Source organism: Arvicanthis niloticus, chromosome 1, assembly GCF_011762505.2.
Source record: "Arvicanthis niloticus isolate mArvNil1 chromosome 1, mArvNil1.pat.X, whole genome shotgun sequence".
Taxonomy (NCBI): Eukaryota; Metazoa; Chordata; class Mammalia; order Rodentia; family Muridae; genus Arvicanthis; species Arvicanthis niloticus.
Window position 1 is genome coordinate 40,074,107 of NC_047658.1, and position 26,765 is coordinate 40,100,871.

At 43.6% G+C, this 26,765-nt stretch overlaps 1 protein-coding gene across 5 annotated transcripts in view; it reads left to right on the forward strand.

Annotated features, from left to right (window-relative positions):
* Nucleotides 1–253: 253 nt before the first annotated feature.
* Nucleotides 254–26,765, forward strand: part of Ttc23 (tetratricopeptide repeat domain 23) — an 82,154-nt gene continuing 55,642 nt past the window's right edge. Inside the window, exons 1-7 of one of the 5 annotated variants that reach the window (XM_076935696.1) lie at nt 254–686; nt 7,382–7,424; nt 7,784–7,881; nt 14,572–14,771; nt 19,412–19,535; nt 21,893–22,043; nt 22,235–22,360. In XM_076935696.1, coding sequence (XP_076791811.1) covers nt 14,592–14,771; nt 19,412–19,535; nt 21,893–22,043; nt 22,235–22,360 — 581 coding nt within the window. In that variant the 5' untranslated portion in view covers nt 254–686; nt 7,382–7,424; nt 7,784–7,881; nt 14,572–14,591. The other 4 variants (XM_034486654.2, XM_076935703.1, XM_076935680.1 and 1 more) reach the window with 4 other exon arrangements.

A 26,765-nucleotide genomic window follows, 5' to 3' on the forward strand; every position in this document is an offset into this window, starting at 1 on the left:
CTTTTCTCTTTCTTTCTTTCTTTCTTTCTTTCTTTCTTTCTTTCTTTCTTTCTTTCTTTCTTTCTTTCTTTCTTTCTTTCATTCTTTTTATTACAATCTCTGGCAACTTTTAACTTCAACAAGTCAGTGATACCACTTTAAGAAAATTCCAAGGAAAAGGCTGCCGCTGATCTAAAATTCCCACCTCTGGCTTCCAGGGATTGGCTTACAAAGTTCGACAAACTTCTCTTCTCCACTTCCTATTGGTGAAGGCGCTATCATTCATTCTTTGCCTGGAGTTTTTTCAAGTACTGGGTTGCTTTACGGGGAAAATGCTGTTCTCTTTTGGGATGAAACTGCTCTGTTTAGACTTGTCTGTGGTTATCAGGCTGTAGAATCATTAAGGATACAGAAGGAGCCAAATTGGCAACTCAGGTTTTCAAAAGACCTGCGAATAGGAAACGGAGTCTCTCCATCGGACCTGTAAACTCACAAAGGATTTTACGACTACGTTGCAGATACTGAGAGTTAAAGAAACTTTCCAGGTGTTTTGTTTTGTCTTGCTAGTTTTAAAGGAATGTCTAAAGAAAACCAGAGGAAACACCAACGCGTGCTGAGCGTGGCTGGAGGAAGAGGCAGCAAAGTTCTTTTGTCTGTAGAATGAAGTTGGAAACGCAATTCCCAGGTGATCGGTGGAATTTTGCAAGGTAAGTAGGATTAATTGTGGATCATATTTTGCTTCAAAAAAACTGTGCTTTGTGGTTATTTGTTGATTTAATGTGGATTTAGACATTTAATGTTATTTTTTAAATCAAATGGATAGTCATGTCTGTGCATTATAACAGACCTAATATGCAAGCCATCTATTTAGAGAAGAAAAATCACAATTGACTTTGGACTCAAATTGGGCAAATATTTGTAAAGTTGAAAATTAAGGAATGGATTTGCCTATGACCAAGCAAAACCTAGTTTTGGCATATGCTGTATCAGAATCAGCAAGTGGATAAATTCTCCCCCAAAAGAAATCCGGTATTCATATTCTTGATAAGAGGTATTTTAATTAATATTAAAATATAAAGTTCAGGAATATATTAGATCTACATTGTCACAGTTAGTTTGCCTATAAGGACATAAAACAGTAAAACTCTAGAAGTTCATACCAAAGCTCTGGACACATGGGGCTCAGAGAGTCTACATATTTTCAACGTGTAGGTGCTTGTGGCAGATGCTAAGTGCATCAGGCGCTCAGAGCCCTTGAATTTGCAGTAGGTAGGGGAGAGGGAAGTAGCATTCCATTGGGGTGGTGCTGCAACCTTGGCAGAGCTGCCTCAGACTGCAGCAAGAGGTTCATCGAAAGCCTTCATTAAAATGATAATAATGCTTTAGTTAAATACTTAAAAAAAAAAAAAAAAAAGCACAGTAATTTCCATGAAGAGCCAGTCACTAGAGTTAAGGAGTTCACTTGTGGATTTTCATTATGAAAACTGGCATTGCAGCTTAGGACTGTGCCAAGGTGAAGGGCAGAACTCAGTAATCTCAGTTGGCATGCAGATCTGTAGCCAAGTCTCTTGAGACATTTTAATTAAGTATCTTTATTCACCATCACTGGTTTACATAAATCCTGATGCGTTTCCTTGTGGCCTTTGAGAAGCACTGAGCAGTTTTAATTTAGCAGTGTGCCTGTAAATTGTCAGGTGTGGTGGCTGCGACGTAATAGAACTGTGAAGGTGATTCTTGTTCCCACTGGATTGGCTCTTTCGTTGAATGTGTTTGTCATGATTACACTTAACTGATCTAAAGGAATTTCAAACCCCAACCCAAAACCATGAAAAGCCACTACAGGGAGTGCCACTTGAGCTGTGTCTGGGACAAAACTCAGTATTTCACATGCTCGGGGAGTTACCATGATACCCCAGAACTTCTGCTAAGTATTGAGAAAGCAGAGAGACTGAAGGACCATCTCCTGCAAGTGGGCAAAGTGCTTCAGTGATGTTAACTGCATCCTTATACCAAACATACTCTGAAGTCTGAAGCTCATGTGTTCTAAGATGTCCATAGGTAGTTCACTCTTTCTTTTGACTAATGATACACTGTGATTATTTTTATCCCTCTTTTTTATTTTCTCTGCACACCCCCTTTCTTCTTCTAGATTTCTAAATTCCCTGTTTATTTTCATGTCTCTATCCCTCCTGGTTTCGAGACAGGGGACAAAACATTCCACATTTGCCTTTTTGAGACTGGCTTATTTCTCTTAACACATTCTTTGGTTTCATTCATTTTCCTGAAAATGAAAAACAAGCTTTATTCTTCATAGCCAGATGAATCTGTGTTGTATACAATATACCTTTTCCTCATTGGCTGGTTTTTTGATGGACACCTATGCTGCTTCCAGGACCTGGCTCTTGTGGCCCAACAGCTTTAGTGTACAGGTGTCTCTGTAGTAAGCTGACCTATCAGTGATTTCAAAGGGAGGAGAGGGAGGAATCCCTAGCTGTTATAAATAGTTATATTAGCTGTTATAAATAGTACAGCCCTCAAGAAGCTGGAGAAGCAGAAGAGATGTGCCACCTGTGAGCAGTGACAGTGAAAAGCTCACTCATGCTTTCTCAGAGTCTGCTGAGATTCCTGTGATGTGCAGCCTTTGCCTCTATGGAATAGACATGTCTGCCCACCTACTACAGTGACTGTGCACCGAAAAAGAGTTTGCTTGTTACTATGTTCAGGCCTTCTCAGTCCTGGCTTCCTCCAGCTCTTCACAGCTCTTCCCCTGAGGATTTTGGCACTCTGTATGTGCAGAACAAGAAAAGTAGTGAAAGGATACTTGTGCAATAAGTTTAGCTTTTAAACTAAATGTAATCTTAAGGGCTAGAAACGTTACTCAGTGGTAGCATGTAGGAGGTCCTGTGCTTAATTTCCTAGTAGGAGTTAAATTGCTATGGCAATGTTTCCACTATTTGTACTTTTTGCATTAAGATTTATAGATACTATTTTTAGTGAATGTATCATTTGACTGCAGTTTCACAAGGAATGAGATGATGGCTGTATCTCAAAGAAGAAAGGATTGATGTAAAAGACATGAAATTTAATCTATAGTGTAATCTGTGAACTTTGAGGTCTGTGGGATACATACATACATATATATATATATGCATGTATATATACATACACACATATACACTATATATACATCCGTGTGTGTGTGTGTGTGTATTTGGAATATATATATTCCAAAATCTGTGTTCATCAGGATTCTCCATGATATGGCGATACCACATTCTTTTTATCCATTTGGGAGTTCACAGACATTGGGAATACCTTCAGAATTCATCTACTGTAGCTAACACTGCTAGGAAGGTGTGCACACATTTTTGTATGGCTGTGCTTCTTCAGCTGCGTTGTAGTTACCTACAAGTAGATGAGTGGGTCATGTACTGACCCTGTGTCTAACTTGGAGGAAGCATCACAGCTCTTTTCCAAGGCGACCTCAGCACCACTTCACAGTCTCACCAGTAGCATGTGAGAGTTCCGACTTCTCCATATCGCCACCACTTCTTGTATTTGGGTTTATTGCTGTTGTTATTACTGTTGTTGTCTAAATTTGGTGAAGATGAATTCATAACTCCTTGTGATTTTGATGATGACTAATGATATTAGCCATGTGGGTTTCTTGGCCATCCATATATTTTCTTTGTTTAAAAAAAAAATGTCTAGGGGCTGGAGAGATAGCTGAGCAGTTAAGGGCACTCTTCCGGAGGACTCAGTTCAAATCCCAGCAACCACATGGCAACTCATAACTGTAACTCCAAGATCTGACACTCTTATATAAACACAGATGCAAGCAAAGCACCAATGTACATAAAATAAAGGAAATAAATTTTAAAAAAACATTTAAAAAAAATCTCTAGTTACTGGTCTAATTTTCAGTTGGGTTAACATATTGTCATTGAATTGCAGATATTCTTGACATATTCTTCCAACCTTTAGGTTGTCTTTTAAATTTAGTGTTTAACTTTGAAGCATCAAGACGTCAATGTTGGGAAAGTCTTGTTAATCCACTTTTTCCTCTGTTGCTGGCACGTTGGAGCTGTATCCGAGGAATTCAAGCTCATGAGGGTTTACTCCAGTGTTTGGGCAGAGCTTTGTGCTTCAAACTCTGACACTTCAGTCTCTGATCGGCTTGAGGTTCTGTTTTAGGCATGGCTTGAGGTCCACCTCTTTGTATGTGGGTCTCCAGCATCCATCTAAAGACTCTTCTTTCTGCCATTGAAGTATTTTAGTGCCTTCTGGGGGTATGAGAAAGTACACAAGGTTCTGGGTTTGACCACTGGGGGGAAAGAAGAGTGGCCATGTATGTCAGAGTTAACCTTGAACTTCTTTTCTTGTCCTGTCTGCCAGTCCTTAGATGTCAGTGCCTTGTCATTTTGTTCTGGTTTCGCCCAGCTTCAACTGTACTATGACTGACAATCAAAAATCTTACAAGTTGTACAAGGGTTTTTAAATTTTTATTTATTTATTTATTTATTTATTTTAGAAATTTCTGTTGTTTCTTTTTGAGATTATATTTTATTTACAGTATTTCAGTATTTCTCCCTTGCCTTTCCTCCCTCAAAACCCTCCCATATACCCCTCACTGCCCTCCTCCATATGCATGGCCTCTTTTTCCATCAGTTGTTACATGCTTATATGTGTATACACACACATACACACACACACACACACATTTCTAAATACAGCCTGTTGAGTCCTGTTTGGCCCTGGACCACCAGTTGGTGTGCTCCTAGCTTTACTCAGTTGCTTGTCGTTCTTTGAGTAGGATTGAGGCCCCGTGGGGTTGCCTCCATCCAGTTTGGCATGTTTACTGGTGTCTTTCCCAACAGCTTGTTTTGTTTTTCTCGAAGTTTGTATAATGATTGCCACAACCAGGGTGACTCACATAATCGTCTGAGATAATTGCCATTGTTTACCTGATGAGGCCATAATAAGATCTACTACCCAAGCACAAGGATCAAGGGCAAGGTTTTTCTGCAGTCACCAAGCTGGTCATGACAGCTTGAGAACTTGGAAGTGAAGTTTTGCTTCTCTAGCAATGTTTGATTACTGTGGGTTTGCTGGGGCCTCCTTTGTTTCGTTTTGTTTTTTTTTTTTTCTGGTCAGATTGCCTGTCTGTTTGTGCCAGGATTTTTTTTTTTTACTGTGCAGTCCAGACTGAGCATGGACTCCTGGTCCTCCTGACTTAGCGTCCCAAGTTTTGCTATTACAGACTCATGCTAGCACACCTGGCTGACTTTTTATAGTTTTTAATATTAATAGTAACTTTTAAAATTTCAAAATATGAATTACCTAGCTTTCTTCCTTTTTAAGGATTGCTTAATCTAGTTTGAGTTTCTTCCATTTCCATATGAATTTAAGCACAAAATGTTTCATTTCTGCAAGGGAAAAAAAAGACCTTTAATATTTTGATAGGAATTCTTCAGATCCTCTCATCCCTGTGAGGGCATTGTGACGCCTCTAATCCACGAATATTTCTCCATGTATCTAAGCTTGCTTTAACTTCCTTAATTTTCAGTACATGTCTGTATTAGCTGCTATCACAGTACAAGAACTAAATACCTGACAGAAGTAACTTAAAAGACAAAAGAGGTTTATTTGCTGGGCTCATAGTTTCAGTCCATTACAGCAGAGGAAGCAGGGACATGAAGGGATTCTTCACATGGCAACAGAGAGGAGGCAGAGAAAAGGGGCTGGAATCCAGGGTGATTGCAGCCTGAAAGTCCCACCTCTTGGTGGCCTACTTCCACCACCCACACCCCACCTTGTGAAGGCTCCAGTCTTCAAAATAGCTCCATAGTCTGGGGATCTAGCATTCAAATATGAACCTGTGGGAGTCATTTCAGATTCAAACCACGATATTCTCATACTTGTTCATACTTATTACACTTATTCATAAGGGTCTGTTTGTTTTTCTATTGTTAGTAGCCACATTTCCATAATTTCATTTTCAGGTTATATATTGCTAGCATATATAAAATATAATTTTGAAACCAGGCATTATGGGACATACCTATAGCGCTCAGGAACCTGAGGCAAGATTAAGGTGAGAAGACCCTGTCTCAACACAAACAACAATGAAAAGCAATGTGAATAACTCTGAAGAGTGACGCCCGAGGTTGGCCTCTGGGCTCCAGGAGCACACAGAACTGCACATACCCCATATAAGATGGAGAGAGGAATAGAGGCACGCCAGTGGCATGGCAGTGCAGACCTGCAGTCCAGCACTTGGGAGGCAGACGTGAGGAGCAATACAAGTTCAAGCCCAGCCTGACAGACAGAATTTCGCTCCAGCCTGGCCAGGAATGTATAGCGAGATGTTGTCTTAAATGATGTATGTTAAACAAATGATGTAAGTAAGAAAAGGTAAGACTAGAAACAGTGAGAGAGAAGGAATGTATCTTATTTCTGATCCATCCTGTGGGCTTACTGTGTTTAGCAGGGCTTGTAGGAGTTTTGTTATTCACTGTCCCTGGATGCCCTAGGATTCCACACACAGGATCCTACCATAATAAAATTTTGTTTCTTCCTTTTCCGGCCTCATGCTCTTATCCTTCTTGTCCACTTACTCTGATTGGAATACAGTCTTATTTATATGCAGGTGTTGTGTGAGAGAGAACACCCTCTTCTTGTTTCCTGTCATAAGAGGGAAGCATTCAAGACAGCCACCCTTAGCTTGCCAGGTGTGGTGGCAGATACATGATTTCTTGGTACTTAGGAGATACAGGCTTAAGGATTGTTGAGGCCAGGCTGGGCTACATAATAAGACTCTGAATGGAGGGTGGGGCAGAGAGACAGAGAGAGACTACTCAGTTGGTAACGTGCTTTCTGTGCAAGCATGAGCCTCTGAGTTTGGATCCCCAGCACCCATAGGAACGCTGGGCCATGGTAGTTCCCTGTATGATCAAGCTCATTGGTCAGCTGGCCTAGCCAATCAAGTCGGAAGTCAATGAGAGAGCCTGTCTCCAAAACTAAGAGTGATTCAGGACGACACCAAACACACACATACCATATGTGTATTTAAAAAGATAAAAGAAAAAAAAGAATAGAAAAAAGAAGAAATATCTTCTCTGTACCTATTAAGATGACGTGGTTTTCTTTTTTGTGACTACAGTGCATATAGCTCATGGGTTAACCCAACTTCCCATTCTTTAAGTAGACCTTTGTGGCCGAAGTATATAGCCTTTCTCCTATGTTACTACATCTGAGTTTAATATACACTTACAGAAAGATAATGGTTTGCACGTCTCGTGTGTCTGACTGGTTTCATAGGGTGCTTTTCAAATAGCTCCTCTATGTGCTTTCTGCAGTTTGTAAGGCTGATTTTGCTTCCTGTTTTTTTATGTCTTGGTAGACTTCGAAACTGGAGCTGCCCTAGACCTGAAACCCAAGTTTAGGTAAATATTTTAAATTCTTAGTTTAGTTTCTGGAGTTATTGTGGGCTTAATTACATTTTCCTTGGCCTCTGTGGGCCCTGTTTTCCTGTGGTATTTCCCAATGCCCTATCTTTATCTGGGCCAGGTTACTTAGCTAATATACTCTGACACCATCATGTTAATTATTTCCTAAGAGCCACTGCCCTGAGGGTGTCTACACTTTTCCCTTAGCCCCCCTACACCTTCCCACAAGTCAACCAAAAAGCTACCAGCTGGAACATTGGGGACCTTCAGATCCCTGCTCTTGGGTAGTTGCCACCTAAGCAGATGAAAGGATTCTATGATCTTCCAGCTACTAAATGTTTTATCTATCACCCTAGTCTTCCACTTCAGACATCTTGCTGTGATCCAAGGCCTATCATGTGTTTCGGCACTCTACTAGGCAGGTCTGGAAGAAGGAATAGCATCCATTGATTGGGTAAGTCTGACTGGCAGTTGTGAGTGCAGACTGAGAGAGGCCTTTGAAGCTGGCAAGGAGAAGGTGGTGTATGGGGCCTGGGCTGATTTCTGATGAAATTCTCAGCCCCAGCTATGGCTGTTACAAAGAAAAGAAAAGCAGCTGATGATAAGCGTGTAGCTCCAAGTAAGTGAACTGAGGAAGAGGGCTCTAAAGTGAGGGTGTTCCTATGTGGCACAAACACGTGCTCAAAGTGTGCATTCAAAGCAAGGTCACTGATTCAAATCGTTTCTGAAGTCAGACAGGTAGCATGGCCCCTTTCAGGAACACACATTTCCTTTGGCAGTTACATATCTCTGAGATTAGAATACATGCTGCAGTTAATGGCAAGTCACAAACCGTGTGCGAAGTAGCAGCGGCCCATAGCCAGCCATGCCTTAGATGAAACTTTGGAAATGAATGACCTGGGTCAGGAACATCCCGTCCCTCTGCCTACTACATCCCTGTCACTTGGGAAGAGGGACAAATGCAGAAATGTACTCTTACACAGGAAGAAAAACTACCGCACGGGTGACTACTGCCCAGGAGCCAACAGGGACCTGTGCTCGCTGAAGAGTTAGTGCCCTAACTTGCTGGGAAGGCTGCCTCTCTACCCTGACTGACTGTTGCCTGATGCTTAAAGTTGATAGATGTTCTGAGGTTTCAAAGAAGACAGAAACCCCAGAAATCTAGATCTCTATGTGAAATCCCTGTTTGCTTGTTTCAGTTAGCTTATGAAGTAACAGGTTTCTTCACAAACATTCTCGTGTTTGGTTGAGTCCCCGTCACGCCCATCTCCCTCCTCCATCAGGTACCCCCCCCACCCCATTATTCAGCTTCTACTTTCCTATCACATATGTTCTATTACCCTCCCCCCGACCCATTGTACCCCACCCCCCAGCTTTGCCCACTTCCTTCTAGATATATTTAACAGTTCAAACTAGGATCCACCTTCGAGGATCCTAGATTACCCAAGCTAACATAATATTTTCCAGTTCCATCCATTTTCCTGAAAGCTCCATAATTTCTATTTTGTTAGCGAATGAATAAAATTCCACCGTGAACGTGTGCTGAACTTTCATTATCCATTCATCCTTTGATGCACATGTAGGCTGATTCCCTTTGCAGTCCTTACTATTTTGAATAGAGCCACAGTCATCGTGGATCCAGCCACTTCTGGATTAGGATGTAGAGCCTTTTAGATATATGGCTTCCTAGGGGTTGTGTAGCTGGATCATACGGCAGCTCTGTTTCTAGTTGTGAGAGCCTTCTAATCTTAAAATAATGGCTCACTTTTGACAAAAATTTTAATTAAAAAAAAAAGCCATGTTAGATACAACCTATGAACACTCTGTATACGTATTTGGGATACAGTACTAAGAGGCACCGTAGTGAGAATTTTTGTTTTTTAAAAAACCCCAGAAAAGGGAATGTGTGCTTATTTTCATCCCAGGTGTGAGGTCTGGAGCTGCTTCACATTGTGACCACAGCAGCTGACTAGGATTTGCCTCATGCAGGGGTGTAATTTTGCCAGCTGCAGATAGTGTCTATGATTGTGTGACATTTAGAATTCTGGGGACTTTTTTTTTTTTTTTTTTTAGAGAGCATATAAATGCTTGGGCCCCAAGAAGTGGGGTGTTGCTTGGTCCCTGTTGGTTAAGTAGTCATGCACAAAGAAGAAATAATAAGAAATTCGTTATCCTGACGGTGAAGATCAAACTTGCCCCAAGGAACTCGATACCTCTAATCAGCAGGAAATAGTCAAATGATAATGTCACCCCTTTTCCCCCTATCCTTTTTTCTCTCCTGTATAGTATTAGGGGGTTGGAAAGTGGAGAAGGGTGGAAGGACCAAACAAACCACAAAGTAGCCAAAGACAGGCTACAAGGCAGCATGAAACAAACTATTTTTAATCATAAAAACAAAAAAGAAAAACCTGTTTCAAGGTTTAACCTTAGACTCATGGGTCCAAAATGACAAATATTTGCGACATGTTATTTAAATCATTTCAAACATTCCTTTTCTGCCTCCCTTCCAATGCAAAGTGAGAAAATGCGTTTCAACCCGTTGAAGATGTTGTCTTTCTTGCTCACAGAAAAATGATGCTCTCCTATAAGGTACCTGCTGTGGTTTTCAAAGCAACAGTGGTTGCTCCCCACAGCTGTAGAATGTGGTCCAAGCAAGCCAATAGGATACAGAATTTCAACAAATTGTTACAAGTTTGGAGTCCTGGTTCTAGTGGTATTTATTCAAGTATTTATTCAAGTATTAGCTTCTCTGGTTTCATTTTTCCCTTAATAAAATAGGAGTAACAATAACAAAATAGGAACAGGATTATCTGCCCACTGACACAAAGTAGTTATAAGAGCCATGTGTGACAAAGATGGAAAACATAAAGCTTTCCTGAACTACCAGTTGTCAATGTCGCCCAAATCATGTAGGCGGGTGGGGCAGTGCAATTTCTTGAGTCTCAGCCTCCCAGTGCTGTTCCTTTAGACCACAACACCTATTAAAACAACCATCTCATTAGCCAACACAGGTTGGATGGATGAGGAAGGGTAAGGCAAGAAGATGCTTTTTAAATGCCAGCCAACAGCTTGGGATACAAAATAGTACTGAGTTGGTATAGAAGAGCTTAGGCACAGTTTGGATAGGGTATCTTTGAGGGCTGCCCAGGAATGAGAAAGTCAGCGAAACTGCACAACCTCTGCAGCTTCTCACCTTGGGCACTTTCTCCATCTCTGCTTGACAGTTCCATTCTATATTGCTGCCAAAGGAAAGACATGCTCCCTTGTTCTTAGGAGATACTGTGCTTATGAGTGCAGATGCCTTCTGAGATCAGAAGAGGGTGTGAGATCCCCGAGAGCTGAAGCAAGAGGTGTTTAAGAGCATTGAATGTGGGTTCTGGGAACTGACTTCAGATCCTCTGCAGTAGTACAGTGAGCTGTCTCTCCAGCCCCTGATCTTGATTTTAGAATATCAAGGAATCAATGTACTTTCTCCAGCCTGTTTCAGTTGCCCTCTGGCCAGGCTTGTTCAGAAGTAGGTGTGACAGCAGTATGCCCTTAGTAAAAGGAAGGTTCCATCCCCTATACCAGGAAATAAAATCACTCAGGAGTGATCTGTTTCTAACATTTTAATGTAAATTTCATTCCCCAGCTCCAATTCAGTTGAACGAATGTAAGTTGACTGTCTTATTATACTAGCTTCTCCTATCCACTGCTTCTGTTTGTGGCCTCACTGTGTTTTTCTAGGAAGGGTGAAATAATAAATAAACTAGACTCTGTTGTGGTGCAAAAGCAGCCATAGACATCATGAATGTGTCCACTTTCCAATAAAACTTTATTTATAAACCAGCCACAGGATTTGGCTCAGAGCAATTGAATATCGACCGTAGAGTCCCAGAATGAAAATGTTGGGGTCTGTCCTTACTATCTTCCATATGGTGTGTATCTAAGCAGCTCTCAGGGTACAATGAGAATTCTATTCAGTAATGCTCGGGGTGCGCGAGCGTGCGCACACACACCTTGCTTCTGTTACTCTCACCTCCCATCCCACTACCTCCATGTACCAACTTAATTCTGTATAATCACATTAGTATATTCAGTAACTTTTTTTAGCCTCAGATAAGGAAGTGATTGTTGGATTATACGCATTTGCTGAAGACATGTGAAACTTTCTTGGGAGAAATTTTAAAATTTATTAACAGCATTATAAATTTATTTTACTTTTATTATCTGTGCATGAGAGTGCACATGTACGGAGGTCAGACACCTTGGTGTCTTTCCTCAGGAGCCATCCACCTTGATATTTGTGAGATGATGGTTCTCACTGGGATTTGAGATTTGATGTTTCAGATAGGCTAGTTGACACTGAGTTCCAGAGAACCACCTGTCCCTGCCTCCCACACAATGGGATTACAAACTCATGGCGTCAAACCTAATATTTTTTTTTCATGATTTCTGGGAGTCAAACTAAGGCCCTCATATTTGTCAGGCTGCACACTTTATATCTATATTCTTATTTCTTATAAATCAATTTTTATAGAAAATGCCACTCTGAATATAAACTACAGAAAATCAGGTCCAATTTGGAATTTAGAATTTCCAGATGCATGCAGTAATTACACTTGTGTTCTTAGATGGGACATTGGCACCCTTCTAAAATATTATTATTGGTATTTTGAATGTGCATTGTGGGAATGCAGCTAGCACACTGAAACTACAATACCATTTGTTATTTGTGAGAATGGATCTGAAGTATGTATTTTGGATTTATTTATTTATTTATTATATATACAGCATTCTGCCTGTATGTATGCCTGCAGGCCAGAAGGGGGCACCAGATCTGATAGATGGTTATAAGTCACCATGTGGTTGCTGGGAATTGAAGTCAAAACCTTTGGAAGAACAACCACTGTTCTTAACCTCTGAGCCATCTCTCCAGCCACAAGTGTTTGGCTTTTTTTAAAAGCATATAGATTTAAAGAAAAAGGTAACCAATGTGAATATGAACCAAATACTGATATGCCAAAGTTATCAGGATGGCACCGGGATGTCTGAAGCTTGAAAGTCAGCCGCCACTCTGGCTTTTAGAGCTTGGTGCTTGGTTATATTGTCTGCTAATTAGAGATTAATACCCTGGAGGACATCTTCATCAGGTTTCCCTGCCAGAAACTTTGTATGGCTCACCAGTTCTACCTAATAAAGTCGGTTACACTTTTAGCTTGAAATCAGTGCCTTTCCAGCCTGAAACTAAGCGTCCTACATTGCTCCCATAAAACATGGGCTGGGGTGGGGCACAGGGACACTGCGGGCAGTGCTTACAAAGTACTTCCTTACATTTATGCTCTGGAAGTGGGGGTGGGGGGACTCTCATGGTCAAAATCATGGACAAGTCATGGGTGCTACACCACAACCAAGGCTTAGAAAGGATCTAAGTCAAAGGCTCGTTCCTGTTGACCTGTTTATTTGGCTGGAAGGTCCTCCATTTGTGGAACCAGTATTTCTTTCTGTCGGCCAACTCTTTTCTTCGGAACTGTCACTAGCCCTCCTGGGTGGAAGGCACACGAACAGCTGCAGCTTTGCTGTGTCACCACTGCTCAGGACGGGTTCAGTGTTCACCTCACACTGCACATCCGCCTGCCAGCAGCTCGCATTTCACTCCCAAAGTTTGTTGATTATTCAGTCACTCTACTTGGGCGCTTTCTCTTCTCTGATCTTGCTCTCAAAACTCTTTCCAAGCTACCTGGATCCCCCGCAGCAGTGGTTGTCATTTTTGAAGTCTGACTAGCCTCGGGGCCTCCATGGTCTGTTTTCCCTGCTAGAGTTCACCGTCCTGGGCTCCTGTTTTCCGTAATGAGCTCTTGCCTTTGGAGACCTAAATTACATGCAGATGGAGCAAGTTGCTTTTGCCTCAGCTCAGTCGCTTCCTTTCCAGTAGTTTCTGCTGCGTGTCTGCAAGTCCACGCCTCTTTCCTACAGTGCCTCATCTCGAATCCTATGTAGAATATTTACCTGTCACATATCGTGTACCTCCAAGTTCAGTTTGAGCCTTTTGAAAAAAAATTCATGGAATGCAACTATACTATTTTTGGTGTCTTTTTCTGTTAATCCAACATCTACATGAATTTGGCGTCAGTTTTTTAGTTGGATATTTTCATCCAACTAAACGTGCCCTTATTTCCTGAATCTCTCGGTATTTGTCAGATGTAGTTATTTGCCAAACTCTGGTATAACAAGCATAATTTAGTCTAGGATTAGTTATTCTCTATTACTGAGGAAAAACCACCTTTCTGAGTACTTTGCCCAGTGCCTCATTATCTTGTGTAATTTCAGGGGACAGTAGCAGAATGGGTGGTAGGCGCATTCTTATTAATGCTACAGAAGGGTCTTTCCTACACACCGATTAACATCTCTCCCCATATCTGAGGGGACCCTGGTGCTGATCTCAGGCACTCTCCCTGAGTAGCATTCTCCTCAGCAAACTGTCCTGCAAACTCTAGGCGCGTTGCTCTCCCAGGCTCTCAGTTCTCTCTCTCCCACCAGGACCCTCTTGGTTCCTTCTTTCATGCACTTTGACCTGGACACACTCAAAGCAATAAACAGGCAGATGAGGTCTTGGCTGGTTTACTTTTCCCATCTCTCAGGAATCAGGGTCTTATTGCTAGGATCCTGTCTTTTAAACCTTTTTTTTTTTTTTGTAACTTTTCTCTTTTTTGTTCTTTTTTGTCTGTCTGGAGTTTTTGTTGTTGTTGTTACTGCTGTTGTTATTATTTCAGGCAATAGGATAAATTGCTGTATTTTATCCAGACTGAAAGATTAACAATAGTCATCTACTTTCTGCCTCAAGGTCAGTTGGAGTTCATAACTGATTCAGTATGTGTTCGCTTCAGTACAGCTCATTGTGAGCTGTGTGGCCTCACGTAATTTCTGTTGGGATATATGTGCGTGGTTTAGCTAGCACCGGAGATAAGCCCGAAGCTTTCAAAAGACGTCAGCACCAGCACATGCCCCTTTGAGACCAAATGTTTTTAATCTTAAAGAAGTCGTAGGCATAATGTTGGCCTTGTCCTAGACGTTAACCTAGACATATGGAGGGAAAAAATGTGATTTTTAAGAATTAACTCTGAAAATGGTCCTCTCACTTGTTTGTTTGTCATCTGGCAATTAGAGGACAATGTGTATGAGAATATGCAGGAGTCCCAGGAGACCCACATGTCCAGCCACCTAGATGAAGTCATTGCTGCTGTCAGCGTCACTTCAAAAAACAGGATCCCGAATAAGCTGCTTCAGACAGCACTGTTCCAGCCCCCTCGAGAGAAACTTCACCTGTGTGAAGAGAGAGCAAAGTCCTACTCCAGCAATCGTGAGGTAAGGAGCCTTGGGGTCACACAGCAGCCACGAGGTAAGGAGCCTGGAGATCACAAGCCTTTTCTCTTGAGAACTGAGTTATCATCCCAAGCAAGAAAAGCAGGAGAGATGAGGCTACCTCAGCTTCGAGAGTCCTTAAGAGAGAACTTGTCTGCCTTCTGTCAGGAGTGTAGACCTTCCTACTGTAGGCACAGTTGTTGACATGCCAACAGCAAGTGTTTATTGAGTATGATAGTATGATAGTTGACAATGAATGTCAACATGACTGGATTTAGGATCATTAGGAGGTGGGGGTGGGGATGTCCGTCAATACCTGAGTATGTCTGTGAAGGCATTTCCAGAGAGGAGTAACGAAAGGTTAAAAGACCGTGCTGACTGTGCCCCTGCAGTACATCCCCGTGCACTTATGTCCTGCTGAAATCAAAGAGGAGAAAGGACGAGCCTTGCTCAAGGCCAGCTTTTCCTTTTGCTTCCTGACTGCTGTGCTGGAGCTGCCCTGCTCCACCACTCTCTTCTCATCATGATGGACTGAGCCCTCAAAAACCCTGAGCTAAAAGCAAGCACCTCCTTTAAGTTGTTTCTGTCTGGTATTTGGGTCACAGTAACAAAAAGTGAAAGCGGATATTGAGTGTCAGCACGAGCCAGAGCTGCAGTGGATTGCAGTGCGCACACACGTTTGCTTGTGTTCAGCTCTTCGTTCTGAGGCTCCTGCCTGTTTTGCTCTCTGCATCTTCCTTCCCATCCCCCTCACAAAGTCATCCTCATGTGCCAGGCCCTGTTTGTCATTTAGTTTATTCTACAAATAGCTGCAGTATGTCTAAGGTTTTCCTATGCCAGAGTCACACAGGGAAGACCACAGCCTCCATCTTATGGGGACTTATGGTTAGATTGAGATGACAGGGCAGCAGAATAGTGAGAGCTGTGGTAAGTTCTGTAGCAGGTTCATTCAGTATCCATGCAAATGAGAAGAGAGGGGGTGGGCGGCAGTTAAGGCTGAGCCCCTGGGATGGGAGGTAACACGAAAGGGCTTGAGAAACAGCACTTAAGGAGTCCTCAAGACAGGCAAGAGCACAGAAGCCTCCAGGACAGAAGTGACCCAAGAGAGCAACAGTCTCTGTGTGGAATCATGAGGAACTCTGGTGACACAGAGCAAGTGTGAGCTTCACAGTGCATAAAAGTCAGGCCCAGTGACACACTTACTGCTCAAAAGGACTTTTAACATTCTCTTAAAGGCACTGGATGGGCTCCCAGCAGGAAAGGACCATGAGCAGGTTGAATGCTATTCATTAGCTAGGGGGATATTTGCAGCAATCTTGAAGAGGAAGTATGAGGGACTGAGCTAGGTAAGGCAGAGACAAGAGAGATGCTGGACTCCTTTGAAGGAAGTGTAAATTGGTGGGACTGTCTTGGGAGGGAGCACAGGAGATAGAGAGGTAAGTGGCGTGGTGGAGGGGAACTCTGATTTAGACTCCATCTGCCTGAGTGCCTGGAGGCACACCCCCACCCTTCAGGAGTGTAGTAAATGAGTTCATTCACTGTGCACCTGATTTTTATTCTCAGCTCATTGTGGGTCAGTACTGGCGTTGAATAAGCTCTTGGCCAGCTCCTCAACCAAGGCTTCACAAGAGAATTAATACTTCACATACAAAGGCCTTTAGCATCTGCAAAGGATGAATTGCCCTCCTGTGTCTGGAATGGTACAAGCCTTTTCTTGGTTCTGAGGTTTCTACAGTAAGGATGCCTAGGATATAACAGTGAACAGGATGGAGCTGAGGGGTCACTGGTTGGAGTCAGATTGTTGATTGTTGTGCGTGTTAAGGGGAGAATAGAGTAGGTTCATCTAGGGTTGGGCGGGCTACGAGAGGTTGTGGGACCGGTGAGCTAAGGACTAAGGAAGGAAGGAAGCAGCGCATAGGAGATCTTCAGGTGAGGCTTGAATGTGCCACAGCTGTACTGAAGAGAGGAAGCCGTGGGCTGAGATGACACACAGGTAGAGAGGCAGGAGGTGAGTGAAGACCCTGCAGCTTACAAGCTAAGCGCCCTGCAAGACCTTAACATTTCACTGGGGTCCACCTGGAATAACTTGCTTTGGAAAATATCCATTTTGATGTCACTTTTTATTTGAAAATAAGTAGAGACTTACAGAAAAATTATGGCCCGTCAGTTGTCAGCACTGACAGAGCCACGGCCCAGTGTATTCACTGAGAGCTCTTATTTCCTTCTGCCTCCCGCTCACCAGCATTATTTCTCCCAGCTATCTGAGAACAAGCTAGAGATACTATTTATAATATGTAAAGTATTATGTATTATATAATCTATGTGTTACATATAAAATATAATAATTTCTCTTTCTTAGAAATAAGAATATTCTCCTATATAACCACAGCACAGTGATTGAAATTAGGAAACTAATATTGTGTAATACTGTCACATAATTTGTTAAAAAGGCAAAACAAAACAAAAAGCAGATTCATGGATAGATATGAATGGACACCGAGTCCAGCTGCAGATTCTCTTCAGTCTCTGCAATCTGCTACAAGTTCCTAGCCACCTCCGCCTTTCCCGTTCTTGATATTTGAAATCATATATTCCAACCGTGTTGTAGAATATGTCTTCCCTTGGGTTTGTATTGCACTTCCCATAGGCAGGTCTTCACATCTCAGTTAGCACAATCAAGATAATGCCTCATAGACTTGCCCACAGGCCAGACTCCTGGGTGATTCTGTCTTCCATCAGGTCAACAGCACTGACCATCAGCAACGCTGGTAACCAACCCTTCCTCGTGGTCTCTGTATGGAGCTACTTAGGTTAGCTTACAAGCTAGTGCTTGGTCCTGTGTTGGTGTCCTGGGGCTGTCATAACTAAATGCCACATGTTGAGGGGCGAGGGACTTAAGCAGCAGGTTGTTTCCCTGCAGTTCTGGAAGGTAGAAGTCCAAGACTGGTTTTACTCTGGGGCCTCTCTTCTCTGCTTGCTGATGACTGTGCTCTTTGTGTTTTCACATGGCTGTGGTGTACATGGAGGCCTGGGTCTCTTCCTCTTCTGTAAGTCATCTTAGACTAGAGCTTGCCTAGGGCCCTCATTTTATCTTAATGGTTATTTTATTTTTTACTATTTGTGTGTGCTCACACATACACACACATCCCTGGAGAACAGAAGAAGGCAATGGATTTCCCAGAGCTAGAGTTACTAGAGGTTGTGAGCCACTCACCCCGAGTGGTCTGTGAGCCACATACTTCAGGTCCTGTGTAAGGGCAGGAAGCACTCTCAACCACTGAGCCATCTCCCAAACCCCAAGGACCTCATTTTAACTTAGTCCTCCTAAAAGTCCTTATCTCCAAATACAGCTTCACTCTGGTATGCAGGAAGTTAGGACTTACATAAACCTTGGAGGGGAGCCCAGAGTGACGGCACATGCCTTTAAATTCATCACTTGTGAGGCAGAAGCAGGTGGATCTCTGTGAGGTCCTGGCCAGCCTGGTCTACAGAGTGAGTTTCAGGACAGCCTGGGCTACACAGAGAAACAGTGTCTTAGAACAAAAACAATAAACACTTCAGGTTCTAAGAGTGACACCAGGAAGAAACAAAGTGGAAACTACTAATTCCTGAGGATACGGGCCTGAAGTCTGGCAGAGCCTCATGATTGTTTCCTCCATGGTTGGCTGGCCAGGCAGTCATGAAACCTGGGTTTAAAGAGAAGGAGACGCAGGCCCCATCTCCATCAGAACGTGTGAAACAAATGGTAGAGCATTGCTTGAAGGTGCCTTCTCTTCCCTTGCTGGGAAAACATGGCTCCCTCTTTGTCCTGAGCCTGATTACAAATGTGCTCCTTACTACTTAGGGCTAGCCTGGGTTACAGAGCCAGGTCAAAGGCCGACTTGAGACCAGAACCCCAGCCTCCAGAGAGGAAACAAAACAAAGACTCTCTCCTCTGGCTTCCCGCCTGTCAGGCTTGCTGACTCTTTGCTAATGTCGTAGGAGACGGTTACCCCTTCATTTCTGTGTCAAAGGCAGCCTAAAGGGAAGAGGGCATCATGGCAGCAGGAGCAGGGAGCAGCTGGTCACGTGGCATCCAGTCAGGAAGAAAAGAGAAAGAAGAGATGAACACTGGCACTCAGCTTGCCGTATCCTTTGTATCCAGCCCGTGGGGTGGAGATGCCCACGTTCCCAGTGAAGTCTTTACACCTAAATTAAACCTCGCTGGAAACACCCTCAATAAGACATTCCCAGTGGTGTGCCTTCTAGGTGATTCTAGACCCTGTTAATATTAATCATAGCTACAAAGGAGTTTGAAGCTGAGAGCTAGCTTCCCCGCTTGGCTGCAGCTGGCCCTGCAGGTTAGCTGGAGAACCTAAGGGGTGGTCAGTGTCTCTTCTACCTGCCTAGTTTTCCGTCATCCCACTACATCTTCCACCGTTTAAGTGTACGTACTTCTTAAATGAGTTGCTTACTTCATGCAACCAGGTGAACACTCTACCTCTCCAGCAGACCACTGTTTGGTTCTCTGGCACTTCTCAAGTGCTCAGCACATAGGAAGCGCTCAGTAAACGCGTATTGGATGATATGTGTACAGGTAGGGCTTGTGGCTCTTGAGGTCTAAGCTGTCTACCTGGTAAACTCATTTTCTTTTTTTCTGACAGTACAAGCAGGCCATCCAGGAGCTCGTGCGCTGTGTGGCACTAACGAGAATTTGCTATGGCGACTCGCATTGGAAACTAGCAGAGGCGTATGTTAATCTGGCTCAGGGTTACCTGCAGCTGAAAGGTGAGCTTCCCGGGCTCACCCGATGGATGGGTGTCTGTTCTCCCTGTCCCAGAGCTTACTCACACCAGAGGGATAGGGTTTTCGTGGCTCTAAGAAGTGATTACCCTTTAGGAAGAATCAAAAAGGTATATACATATCAAAACATGGCAGGAAAGAGGCCAGGACACGGAATGGAGGCTTAGAGTGGGAATGGATCCCATAGTTTTCCTAAGGGGGTGGGAAAGACTCACTCTTGAGTGTAAGTACCCAATATTGAAAGGGAGGGAGGTGGCGGGGTGGGGGGAGAGAGGGATGGAGGGAGAGACTGATTCACTGTTGAGTATATGTGGCCAAAACTGAAAGGCTAACCCAAGCTGGCATTCACTTGTACAGCTTTAAAGTCCAAGGTGAAACTTGCTTGAAAAGAATATCCTACCCACCAAGAGAATCCCAGGATTCAAAGGTACAGCATTTAGACCACATTGGAGTATGTGTCGAAGTAAGGGCTTTTGGTTCCTACCCTGTACTGGGAAAGGAGCTGGCGTTGGCCAGCTTAGGATGTGCAGGAGTAGAGCATCATAGAAGGAAAATAGAAGATGGGGATGGATGCAGGAAGGTTAAAAAAATAAAAATCCAAAGCCGATACTCAGGATGCAGTGTGTTCTGCGTGCTGACTATGCAGACTCACACAAGCTACCTCACAGCACCCTCTACACTCAGGTTATCAGCTAAACAGCATGCTAGGATGTTGGTGACATAAAGTCTCCCTGCCCCCCAAAAGGGTTCATTGAGTGGCCTTACAACCAGAAAGCACCACAGGACCAGGCTATTCCTGTTACTCAAAGGCCATCAGAGCAGGGGTGGGTCGGGGCATTAAAGATATCTCATCCACACCTCCTCTGAATTTTCTAGATTTAGAGAGTGAATCTGAGTCAAAACAGCTTGCAGCAAAATCACACTGCTAGTAAGTAGCTGATCTGAGACTCAGACCTAGGGATTGCATACCAATACCAGGGTCCTGCCATCTGGGACTTGAAATCCTGGTTCCCTTCTGTAGCCTCCTGTGGGGATCCCTTCTGTGTGGACCTTCCTCTCTCAGTTTAAAGTCAAAGCAGCATTCATTATTGAGCAAGATCTCACTGAGGGCCAGCCACCATTCTAATTGCCATGCAAAACCTATTCAGACTTCTCATCGACCTGTGAGGGAGGGTACTCTTGTTACTCTTTACAGCCAAGGCAGCTGAGGCCAGCTTCTTAGTTAGTGATGGAGCAAAGGATTCCTGCTTCCCAGTCTCACCTCAGAGCCCATGTTCTTGGAACTGAACCTGTGCTTCTCCAGTAGATCAAGTCCAAGTGCTAAGGGAAGGGGCTGTACCTGCAAACCTAGTGCAGGTAGGTCATTACAGACAATTCACACTAATAAATTCCTGACAGCCTGGTTAAGGCTGTGCCTTTAAAATGCAAGACACAGAGAATATTACATAAGGAGCATAGGCTTGCTTCTCTCCATTAGAAAGTATATTGTTCCTGTTTTATAGACACAGGTATGGAATTAACTTCATATTTTGACAGCTTTTGCAGAGAACTGAGATACAATTAAGTGTAATTCAGAATGTAGGGCTGGAAACACATGGATGTGAGTGGAAGGGGCTGTCTGTGGAGGTGTCTGTGGGGGTGTGTAAGGAGGGTGCAGACCCTAGGCTCCCTAGCTGGTGTTCCTCAGTGTCACTACTCCCACAGGGTAACCAGCCCCTAGAGGAACCCGAACACGTGGCGAAATCCATTCTCAGTAATAACAATTATTACTCTGCCTAATGTTAGTCTGCTGCTGTATAGAAACAAGAGGTTACACCACAGTAGTCCATTACCTCCTGGGTCTATGCTTCTATAAGTATTTACAGAGACAGTATTTGTGTTGTGCTAAAAGAACTCTTTAATATTACAATTGTAAATGGGTGAGCAGAAGACTCAACATTTTTAGTATTTCCTGTAGATGGCTGTCACTCAACCAGCATTACAATTCCTGAATATCTTACTTCCTACCCAGAATGCTATAGTTCTTGCATTCCATTTGTGTTTTGATAATTATTGATATTTTACATCTGATACTGGGGGTATTTCAAAGCTGTTCAATTTCAGTTCGTTCTGCTTATTTTATCTCTAGATAGGCCATTTTGGGAAATGTTTTTCATCTTGAATACTTGATATAAAAATCTCTGGTCGTTCTAGTCAGGGTGCTCTGCCATACTTCCAGATCTATGTCTGTGTGTTACTGGACGGCATATGCTAACCTTGCCAGGTTTCCCAGCCATGGAGACTCGTGTTCCTGCCCAGCTGCAATTAAAGAGAAACTGACACTTCTTGTTCTCTGTCCATAGGGTTGTCGCTACAAGCAAAGCAACATGCAGAAAGAGCCAAAGAAATCCTGGCCAACTCCATCGAGAGTCCCTATCACAACAAAACAGATATCTTCAAGTGTTCCCTAGAGCTTTTCTATACCATGGGGAGAGCCCTGGTGTACCTTCAAAAGTATCCTTTTGCCTCTAATCACAAACAGAAAGCACTGATGCTATGATTCTTATAGGTAATTCTCAAAACCAAACACAAAGTTGTTAAGGGGTTCAGAGATAATAGGAAGTATTATATGAGAAAAGAAAAAGTCCAGGATATGGTGTCCCTTAATCTAGAACAGGCAGGACTTTTTCCTGAACCTATTTCAGATTTAAAGATGCCTCAGAGAACTTGATAAAAGCAGAGAGACTTTCCAAGGAGATGCTGCAATGTGGGAACATTATAAAGGAAGAGTGGATAGAAATCCAGTCTCGGATCAAGCTGTCGTTTGCACAGTAAGTCTCCAGTTTAGAACTTGTGTGCATGGTGACTGGAGGCTCCTAGGCTGTGTCCACTGGCTTCTCCCAATGTCTGGTAAGGAAGAGCAATGCTGTCATATCAGAGCAACCCCAACCAAGACAAACACGGTGACACTTGTCACTGGATGTGGAGTACAATCATATCCCTACCCGGGAGCTCACCACCACAGACGCAGAGACCCTTACATCATCCCCTGACTTTGTGCCTGCCCTGTCCATTCCCGCTGCCCCTTCATCTTTCTCCTTCCTCTCTCCTCCCCTTAGACAGCATGGTTGCTGTCCATCCCAGGAAGCTTCAGTGATACAGAAGGAGAGTTTTTCTGAGGTTCCACCCCTGGGATGGGACTCCTAGGTTACAGGCTAGCAGCACACTGCAAGTTCACCATTGCTATGCAGCTGCTGCCTCTTGCAGGACGAATGGGATCCTATCTTGTTACGGCCAACAATACTTGGCACTGTCACTCTTTCTAACTAGCTGCCCTGAAGTATGTACCCAGTTAGTTCTAAATTCCATTTACTTTCTTTATCAAATTAATTGAACACCACTGCAAACTTGTGAGCCATTTGGGGCTCTCCTTCTACAAATAGGGTGTTAAGTTCTATCGTATTCTTCTTCTGGACTGCTCTGTTTTTTTTCCTACTAATAATTAAGATTTTCTTGTGTGTTCTGCGTGTGAATTATGTTGCTTATATTTTATCTATTGCCCTTTGTCTCTGGTGTTCTTCATAACTTAGTAATTCTTCATTTTTTTTTAAGATTTATTTACTTTTATGTATATGAATGCACTGTAGCTGTCTTCAGACACACCAGAAGAGGGCATCAGATCTCATTATGGATGGTTGTGAGCCACCATGTGGTTGCTGGGAATTGAACTCAGGACCTCTGGAAGAGCAGTCAGTGCTCTTAACCACTGAGCCATCTCTCCAGCTCGTAATTCTTCATTTTACCAGAGTCATATTCATTCATTTTTCCCTTTTGATTTATGCCTTGAGGTTTTGTTTACCACCCAAATATTAAAGAGTCTCCATAATTTCCCTCTACCTCATATATTTTAAGACTTTTTTTTTAAAGTATGTATATGTGTGGGTTTGTGCACATGAGTGCAGTACCCTGGGAAGCCAGAAGGGGGTGTCAATCCCTAGCGCTGGAGTTAAGGTGGTTGTGATCCACCTGATGTGGGGCCCTCTGCAGGGGCAGTGCCTGCTGTTGAATGGTGGAGCACCTCCCACCTCTGCCTCAAGTGTTAACCATGTCTTTGTCACTGACTGCCTTCTTAGTGTTTGGCTTGGCTTAGAATTGCCACTTTGGTCCAGAGCCAATACAAACGAGGGATTTTCATCTGTGGATGTATGTGATTTTTTTTTTTTTTTCCCGAGCTGTCCCAGCGTTGACTGTTATTCCAGCTGTGGCATCATGGGTGGAAGCACATCTGCCCAGGGGCCTGTGAGACTGATGTGTCTTCTTTTGTGAGCCGCCCCACTCTCAGCCTTTGTGAATGTTGCTAATGACACAGAAGAGTCGGTGTTCTTTATTTTGTGTGTTTAATGCCCTAATGAGTCAGTAGTATGTTGAATTTATTTCTGATATTCAAATGTACCTCTTAATTTTTTTCTTTTTCTTTGTTTTTTTGAGACAGGGTTTCTCTGTGTAGCCCTGGCTGTCCTGGAACCCACTCTGTAGACCAGGCTGGCCTCGAACTCAGAGCTCCGCCTGCCTCTGTCTCCTCGTGGGATTAAAAGTGTGCGCCACCATGTCAGACACATCTCTAAATTTTTGTCAAGTTGCTATATTAGTGTTTAGATAAATGTATTTAGACCCCCAAGTACAATCAGTACTCTGTCTACCAGTATTTTTTCCATCCTAATGTATATTCTGAGGTTATTTTGCTGGGGCCTCGGGGGAGCCTGTACTCTTCCATTCTTGTGATCGCGCCATGTCTGTTTGTTTGTCTCTGTCCTAGTTTTGTCTGTGTTTCTGTGGTGACATTTACACTGACCAATAGCAACAGGGAGTGGGTGGGGCTTACAATCCCTCACATGGTTCGTTAGTGTGGAAGTCAAAGCAGAAACTCAAAATGTCACATCCACAGTCAAGAGCTGAGAGACAGGGATGTACCAGAGCCCTGAACACTCTGGGAGGTGCAGTTTTATCAGTCATCAGGGAGGTGGGAGCCAAAGTAGTAAGATAAGGACACAGTCCCACTAAAGGGCCCAAACCTTTCAGAAGACCAGTAGTACCAACCGCTGGCAAGGATGTGGTGCAGAATGCCTCCTCCTTCATAGCTGCTTGGGTGTATTTGATGGGTCTCTTTAGAAAACCATTTGGTATCATCTCCTAAATATGAACATCTTTACACCCTTTGACCCAACAGTATCATCGTAGTATACACTTAGCAGGAATCTCTGCCTGTTTGTTCACCAGAACACACATCCAGCCTCCTTATTCAATAGCCAAGAACTAAAAACAACCCAAATCTCTTCAAAGGGAGGCTAAAAATCTGAGGTCTGTTCATATATATATATAAAAAAAGCAATTGTAAAGCTGCTTGTTACATAACATCATGTCTGACTCTCACAAACACAGAATTCAGTTGAAGAAACCAGCTCCCAAATATTCAAACTGCCTGGTTCCATTAATAGAACTAAAGGGGAAAGACCATTTTTTTGGTGTCCAAGAGGGCTAAACCAGACAGAATCTTTTCCTACTCAGAATAAGATGCTTTTCTATCCCATTGCGCGGGAGGCATACAGGCCCAGATCTGATATTGCTTGCATCTGTTGACACTTGACCGATGTGTCAGTTCTTAGTGTTGAGCTCTGTTGCTACAAAACACTCAAGTATCCTGTGCCAGAATCTGGCGCCACCTTCAGAGTGCTTGCCAAATCGCAGTTCCAAACCTCGACAGCAGGTGGCGAACGTTGTCCATATCTGTGTCAGATAACCACCCAGTTACCTCTGTGGAGATACTTTTGGGTATAATAGAGTTATTTCCAATGTTGCCACGTTCGTCCATTCCAATTCTTCTCTCTGACATTTTCCATAGAGCTCACGGGTTTAAGATGCATGCTTTTCACTTCATCTCTTTGCTTTGTGTTTTCATGGAAATAGGAATATTTTCTCCAAACTGGCTTGCTTTACAAAGAAACAAGGCTTTGGTTTTGGATGTGTCTGTAGTTAGACTTGAACTGAGTGGCGTTTTCTTTCCTTCATGAGTCTTGGGGATAGAAGGTCAGGCGAAGGTCTCAGGCAGCCTTTGGATTTCTGCCCCTCTTAAAAGGACATCTTTTAGTGTGTCTTCTCCTCCTGCTTCTCCTTTTATGGTGCCCACCAGACTGGCCTGACACACATAGTGAGGGCCAAGTGACTCATGCCCAGGCCTCCACCACTGCAGGAGGCCTGGAGATTCTGTCCCCTCCCCCGCCTCCATGTCCCATCCTCTCTGTGATAGTACTACTGAATTCAGTAACAACATAGTAACTCTGCTGAGTGTCAAAAGTGTTCCTGAGTTGTGTCTGTTAAATTGTCACAAGCAAAAATGGGAAAACTTTCCCCCAGTCCTCATCCTTGTGCTCTATCCTGGGACCCTGCACATAGATCCAGAGATGGCCAGTCATCTTTATATGCACAAGTGTGTGCTCATGCATGTGCACACGCATGCAAGCATGTGCACACACATGCAAGCATGCACGCACGCTAGCACGGTTCCATTGCTGATGGTGATGGTCTGTAGCTCCTCCACGGCATGTGATCTGTCCCCAGCTTTCTCTGGGAACTTGTGACATCATGTTTGGAGTCTTCCCCAGCTTGCCCCATGAGCACCTGGCCTCACCCTGCTGTGCAGAAGTAGCCCAGGAATGAGCAAACACTTTTTTTCCTCGAGCATCAAGAGGACCGCCTGCCAAGTGTTTCCAAGCACCGTGACACGGTGTGATGACCACTGTGGGCTGTGAGTCAGCTCCCTGGGTTCAAGTCGGGGTTCATTCCAGCCACTCCACAGGGAGAATGTGGGCAAAGCCCCTGCTCCCAGGGAGTCCACTCTCCTCTCTAGCCAGCATACAAAGGATAGGACCTCAGAGCATAGCTGTGAGGTCTGAGTGAGCACCAGGGTAAAGCATCCAAGCATCTAAGTCCAACGCTGGAGAAATAGAAAGGGGAGGGGAGGGGTACAAGCCACGTTAGCTGCCCATCACTGCTCAGCATCTGTGGCAGGCTCCTAAGCACACTTCATCCGCAGTCCTTACTGCAAGGTGTACACTCTTACGTTCCCATTGGCAAATAAAGGAGCAAAGGCTGAAAAACACCAAGGGGAATAAGTAACTAGAAGCCTGCACTGCTCGCTCGCTGTCTCTCTCTCTCTCTCTGCCCCCCTCCCTCCTTTCC